At 33.8% G+C, this 6,974-nt stretch overlaps 1 protein-coding gene across 1 annotated transcript in view; it reads right to left on the bottom strand.

Moving 5' to 3' along the window:
* Nucleotides 1–244: 244 nt before the first annotated feature.
* The window catches only part of LOC119840586 (membrane alanyl aminopeptidase-like), an 8,247-nt gene continuing 1,517 nt past the window's right edge, over nt 245–6,974 (bottom strand). The window contains exons 2-11 of the mRNA XM_038367273.1: nt 6,618–6,856; nt 6,284–6,473; nt 4,405–4,591; nt 3,612–3,709; nt 2,986–3,165; nt 2,397–2,578; nt 1,852–2,019; nt 1,228–1,368; nt 658–742; nt 245–265 (exon numbers count right to left, since the gene is read on the bottom strand). Coding sequence (XP_038223201.1) covers nt 245–265; nt 658–742; nt 1,228–1,368; nt 1,852–2,019; nt 2,397–2,578; nt 2,986–3,165; nt 3,612–3,709; nt 4,405–4,591; nt 6,284–6,473; nt 6,618–6,856 — 1,491 coding nt within the window. The remainder of the gene's footprint in view (nt 266–657; nt 743–1,227; nt 1,369–1,851; nt 2,020–2,396; nt 2,579–2,985; nt 3,166–3,611; nt 3,710–4,404; nt 4,592–6,283; nt 6,474–6,617; nt 6,857–6,974) is intronic.

The following is a 6,974-nucleotide window of genomic DNA, read 5'->3' as shown; positions in this document are numbered from 1 at the left end:
AGTCTTGATAATACTGGTCCACGCAAAAATCCACGCGGGCTGCTTGCAGCCCGCGCACCGCGCACCAGCTAGTTTATAATATAACTATACTTTGTATGTTCAAAGGTATTTCTCATCTTAATTCGATCGTGAAAATTCTATCATTGACAGATAACACGCTATTCACAAGTTTCATAGGCTCTTTTAATATCCCAGATCAATTCTGACATAGCCAGGGCGTAATGTCCATTCTTGTTGTTATTTATTACTTGTAGGTGTTTTCTAACTTCAATGACGTATAATTTTGACGTGACAACGTCTTAAATTAGGTTGCGGCTCGGAGTCACTGATGAAAAAGTGTAACGCCCGGTAACGTTACGATGAGTCACCGAACTATGATCGGTCCGCCGCGCGCGCAGCACTAGAGAATTAGGCGCATTGAATCGGCGCGTGCTTGTGTCTCTGTCTCTGTCTTTTTAGTAAACAAAATATATTTTCTATAGTTAAAATTTTTGCAATTCTTATTTTCATTCAATTCCTTGTTCCTATTGTGCAATTTAATAATATTCATATCAATAAATATTCTACCGAGAAAAAGACGTTGTCACGTAAAATCTTCGCCCGTAAAACCGACGGTACAGGCAACCATTTTTTTTTTTTTTATATAATATAAATTACCTCATTCAAATATTCTTCATCCAAGTAGCCAGCTAGATTGGAAAGTGCCGTGTGAACTGGGTTTGGTGGTGCGTCTTCTACGTATCTGCGTTATAACATACAATATTATGACAAATCGTATATTAATTCTTTACGAGTATAAATTATGGTTAGTGCATAATATATGCCTCATAAGGGGACACATTTTGGTTATAAAAGTTAATGATTTTTGAAGTAAGGTCTACAGCAAAGTTTTACGAACTCTAATATTTGCAATTTCAGATTTAAATTTATATGTAAAAATATGTATTTAAAAAATTATCAAAATCTTTCTTAGCGGATGCCTACATCATAACATCTATCTGCTTGCTATATTTCAGCCCAATCCGTCCAGTGGTTTGAGCTGTGCGTTGATAGATCACTATGTCAATCAGTCACCTTTGAGCAATATATATTTAGGTTGTAGACATATTCTTAATTTCAAATGCCTTTAAATGTCCATTATAATTAACTTCTCCTGTATGAATTAAAAGTTCCTAGTGTAATTATTAGACAATGTAAAAAAAAAGAATGTACAAAAATCAAACTTACTCCTTTCTTATAGCTTCGATGTTATTTTTGACAAACTGTAGAACAGTAACCGCATTTATTCTATTACCCAAAAGTGCATAGTTAAATGAGTTGACTTTATCATGTGATCTAACTTCTTTCGTCAGTGTTAGCTCGAGATATCTAAAACATAAAAAGTTTATAAATTTCATTATGCAACATATAATATATATTGATAATACATATAAATCATAATTGAATTATAAATGTGACTATTTACACAGATATAAACAACTGGTATAATCTTACACTTTTCTCCTCTTATTATTTCATAAACGCTCAATATAATTTATAGGTAACTGTCTCCAGGACTTAATTAACTTATATCTCAATATTTACGTCCATTGTTGTCTTATTCTAAATCAGTTATTTTTCAATCCTGGTAGAAATTATTTGATAAATATTATATAATGGAATTAAACTATTTGATGAACTCAACATTTTAATTAATGATAAACTTAAAATGTTTATGCGGTTATGTGAAACTCACGAAGCGAAAGTAAATCCATAGAATATCTAGAATATTATTCTAATATTCATAAAAATTTATCCATTTCGTACAAACAACATTTTGTTTATAGAAACGTCAATAGAAATCAAACAGACCTAGTTAGAAGCTGCGGGTCCCGAGTGGCACCTAAGCCTCTTAACATCTCCAGTTGATCATTTGCGTAGTTGGATGAGTGGAAGCGATTCAGAAGGAAGTTAAAATCGTCAGCGCCTCCCTCTCTTATACCAACTACATATACGTTACGTCGAATGCGAGGATCAATCCTTCAATAAAATAAAAATAATTGTTAGTGTATATTTGCTTTACAGACAGATGAATACGAAAGAAACATTAACATAGAGCAGTGTCATTCAAGACCTCAGACTTAAATCGGTTTGAGGCCAGGAATTCGTGCCTGAAATAAATAGATTTTTCAATTTGTCTGCATAACTGCCAGCATCATTGTTCGAAACCGGTATTTGACATCTACCATTGGTTTTCTGACATCTACAATTGGCCAGCATGGTAGGCATAAACCTTCATAGAAGGCTTTTGTTCCTGTAGTTGTGTTTGTATTTGTGTGTGTGTGTGTGTAAATTACCCTGATTTTATTATGAAAAATCTAAGATTATAATATCGCAAAATTTGTGCCATATCTCACCATGTCCCCCTCCTCATAGCAGCGAATCGGTTTTTGGATTCCGTTACACATCGTTCATGTCCCATTGTACAAGCAAAATGCAGAACTTCTTGCCGAGTAAGACTCGTAGTTGCGGTTTCATTAGCAGCTGGTTCGAAGCCTAACGTATTAATAGCGTGTTCCAAATAGCTAAGAATATGAGCCTGGAATAAATTGTATAAGGGGAATTTGTTGGTGTTATTACACACATGCCAAGCCATAAATTGTTAAAATTAATATTTTGTTAGTGACCAGCTGATAGATTACCCAATATTAGATTATAAGTAGAATTCATTTACTGCTTTCTCCATCTCTATTTGTATAATACAGCCACATAAATTTCAAAAGATTCTTTTTGTATGCTTTTTAATCTTATTACAACTCAGTATTTTTTTGTGCTTGATTTTACGCGAGTACTATATATACATTTAGAATTAAAAACTTTTTAACGGATTTTTAAACGCTTTAATTTATTTATTAAATGTCGGTTTAATAATATAATGAATAAATCGCGTTTAAAAATTTAATTTAATTTATTACAACTCTTTTATATAGATGAAATTTTACTCACATCAAAAGTAGATTGCGTTTCCGGCATATGTGCGAAACGATTACGTAGCCAGGTGTAGCCAGAAATAGCAGGATTCAGAACGTGGTAGTTAACCTCGTTGCGAAGGAATCGAAGGATTTTGAAGCCAAAATCGTACGTCATTCTTCCGGATCTCATTAGAGCAAATACGTCGTCTACGACCTGGAAAATTTATATTAGTAAAGGCTTGGTGACATCCCTATTAAAGTTATAAACGCGAAAGTAGCTCTATCTGTTTGTCTGTTCTTTGCACCCAAACCACTTAATCAATTTTGGTAAAATTTCGTATAAAGATAGGTTGGTTGTGACCCGAGAAACATGATTTTAATTATAAAACTGCCGTGGGCGGAAAGGTAGGACACATAATATAAAAATAAAGCAATTATAAGAAAAAAACAGTTTTATTTCGATACAATAAAAACTTTTTAAAAATTCCTTTGATAATAAAAAATACACTTTTTTATAACAAACCAACGTTAGAATATATTATATTAGATAATATTATGAACTCATAAAAATAATAACTTTCCTCGATGTAATAATATCGATGAAGCATAAAAGTTATAAAGTTAGGCATATTTGAGCATAATCTTGAAAAATTTACTTACTTGACCTCTGTTCAAATAGTGAATAGATTCAGGTTCCTCCAATAAGGCATCAGCTATTAAATTCCACGTCTTCTCATCGTAGTTGACTCTATAAAGACCTAAAATTTAAATTCTCCTCTTAATATGTTTTGTGGTATGTGGTAGTCGAGCACGCTTCGGCACGAATTGGGCCACCTCGCACCTGGGAAGTACCACACCCCCCCCGGAAGACCGGCGTGAAATAGCATTCTACTATGTTTCGTTCGGTAAGTGGGGGAGCCGGAAGCCCATATCCTTTTCCTTACCCTTCCCAGTCCTTTCCTTTATTCCTCTCGCCAATCCTTCCTTAATCCCTTCCCAAAAGTCGGCAATCCATTTATAGAGGCGTAAGGTTTGCAATGGACCTTATGCCTCTATATGTTCATGGGCGGTGGTAGCGCTTACCATCAGGCGACCCACCAGCTCCATTGCCGACTGTGACTTAAAAAAAATAAAATAAAATAACATTATAATAAATATACCTGCTTTATAAAACAACAAAAAAAACCGTTGATGTTTAAATATACAATACGTTTTATCTAAGGGTTGCCAAATTATTTCAAGGAAAAGATTGACATCATGAATGAAGGCATATATTGGGAAAGGAAAAGGATACTGGCCTCCGACTCCCGCACCCACCGAACGAAACACAGCAGCATGCTTCTATTCCACGCCGATCTCCTGGGAGGTGTGGTACCTTCCCCGGTGTAAGCTGGCTCAATTCGCGCCGAAGCGTGCGTCATAATTAGATTTAAGTTATTTTAAATCGTCATACCATGTTGTTGATGGTTGAACATAACCCATTCTTCAGCAGTATTTGTTCGCAGCACAGCCCTGTTACCCGTCATCATCAAAGCAGGTCTTAGGTTTTCGAATTCAGGTTTCGACTTGGTGGAGTATGTGATTGGTATCGGATATATTTGGCCTGTGGTTTGCGCTGTTCCACTTAAGAAGAACCTTTCCTATATCCGAAAAGAATTTATAATTTAATAAAGTCTAGAAGTTGTAAGATTTCTTGTTATATGTCACTGTAAGATAATAAAATCCGGTACATTATGAACTAACTCGCGAGATTGTAATCTGCCAACAAATCCATTGGATTTTATGCAATTTAACTCATTATTTTTCGTAGTTACGTATTGTCTATAATTCAGGTGTAGATTACATGTCGACGGAGCCCCTTCACGGTCCTCATACTTTTTGTAGATTTTTATTAAATTTAACCCATCTATAATAATAATATTGGAAGATACTCCACACTAATTTAACCTACCCTCGTCGAATGCCCATTTCTCAGTGAACGGTTAAACATCGCTAGATTATAATTTACCTAAAAATATTGTGTTAAATTGTATGAAATCACACAATTTGTCGACAGACTACAATCTCGCGGGAATTCGAAGACATGCATATAATAAGCATATTTATTATACAAAAACAGCAGAACAAAAAAGTATGGCTTATATTTATTGTAATAATTGAGAGATTGACTAGAAATTAGACATTCACCTTTATGAACAGTTTTTTTTTTACTTTTTACTTTAGATGGCCCATGGACGTCAATAAATATATAGATACTAGTTGCGCCCCGCGGTTTCACCCGCGTAAATCCGTATCCCGTAGACATAACGGAATAAAAAGTTGCCTATATGTTATTCCAGTTGTCCAGCTGTCTACGTACCAAATCTCATTGCAATCGGTTCAATAGTCTTTGCGTGAAATACTATTGAACACACAGACATCCTTATAAACTTTCGCATTTATTAAATTATATAGGATAGGGATAATTAATCGAAATAAACACTATCCTATATCTGGACCAAATTACACATAATATGCCAAATTTCATCAAAATCGTTTGAGTTGGTGAAGAGATCATTGGAAACATACATCATGACACTAGTTTTTTATATATTAAGTTATATTTATATCCATACATATACATATTTTTTTCGTACAAAGTATACCAATAATGTGCAATAGAGATAAAGCAGTTTTATAATCCAACAAATACTCATACGAGCCTTTAAATCTTTTATATTCTGGGGATTAATGATTTGCGTTTTAGCGTCATTTTTGTCATGATAACGGGCGAATTATTAAAACAATTAAGACTGGAAATTAGCGTCGTTATCTTATTACTGTTCCACAACTAATTATGAAGAAATATTCATAATCGTTGTATGCATATTTTAATCAGCAATTAAATATAATGTATGATATAAAAGTTTTGTTTTTCGTATTCAAGGGCAATCTTGTTTATATGAAACCTGTGACCCATGTGGAGATAATGTAATGATTAATATTCTTTATCTTATCCCGGATAATTCGATGATAAGTTAATGATATGCATAGCGATTCGATAATAAATGTTACCCGTTGTGAAATTTAATACTTCAATATCCCGTGGTAGATCAATAAATAATCTCCTTATTTCGCACACTTCTTCTTTTGTTTTATATATAGTATATAGTAATAAATATATTACTATATACTTATCCTACTTTCTACTAATATTATTTTATTTTTTTTTATTTTATTCATTATAAATGCGAAAGTTTGTAAGGATATATGTGCGCTTGTTCCTCTTTCACGCAAAAACTACTGAACCGGTTTATTTAAACTCAGAAACGATAATAAATTGGTTCACATACTTGGCTCAGTTGAATTTCACCCGCTGCATAATTGACCTCGACATTCAAGATGGGATAACCAGCCTCATTTACCCAAATGCGATAAAAGTCGGTGAAATTGAAGTGTTGATAGCTGTTCAAAGAGCCATCTTCTCGTATGGCTTTAACAAAAGCATTGTAGAGGTCGTATTGGTCCGTTGCTTGATATGCACTGAAATTTACAATTATATTTGAATTGCGTCTTCCCTACTTCATCAAAGTTATCACATAAACACTGTCTCATAATAAAACCTATAATACTTCTAACTTTACGTGAACATATTCGAAACTAAAATGTATAAAATAGAATCAATACTTGTCTGTTAAGAAGTATTTGCAGGCCTTCCTAAACGTTTCCGGCGTAATCATATCCACAAGCATTCTAAGGAATGCAGCGCCTTTAGAATAACTTATGGTTCCAAAATGACCGGTCACCTGGGCTGGAGTATTCACGTCATGATTCAGGGGCACCGTGGACACGCCAGAATCAAACGACAAACTGTTTTGTAAATATCTTGAGTTGAAATGTTCATGTAATTCATATTCAGGGAATACCTGAAAATTTTGAGACTCATGATGAATTGTATACATAATAATATGGTATAGTATTAAGGGGAAAGTGTGTTTATTTGCTCCTTGTGCTTTTATACGGTACAACGTTGATTAATGTATA

This window comes from Zerene cesonia, chromosome 6 (genome assembly GCF_012273895.1).
Source record: "Zerene cesonia ecotype Mississippi chromosome 6, Zerene_cesonia_1.1, whole genome shotgun sequence".
In the NCBI taxonomy this organism is placed as follows: domain Eukaryota; kingdom Metazoa; phylum Arthropoda; class Insecta; order Lepidoptera; family Pieridae; genus Zerene; species Zerene cesonia.
The sequence above is the reverse complement of the archived record's forward strand: the minus strand, read 5'-3'. Positions and strand labels throughout refer to the sequence as shown.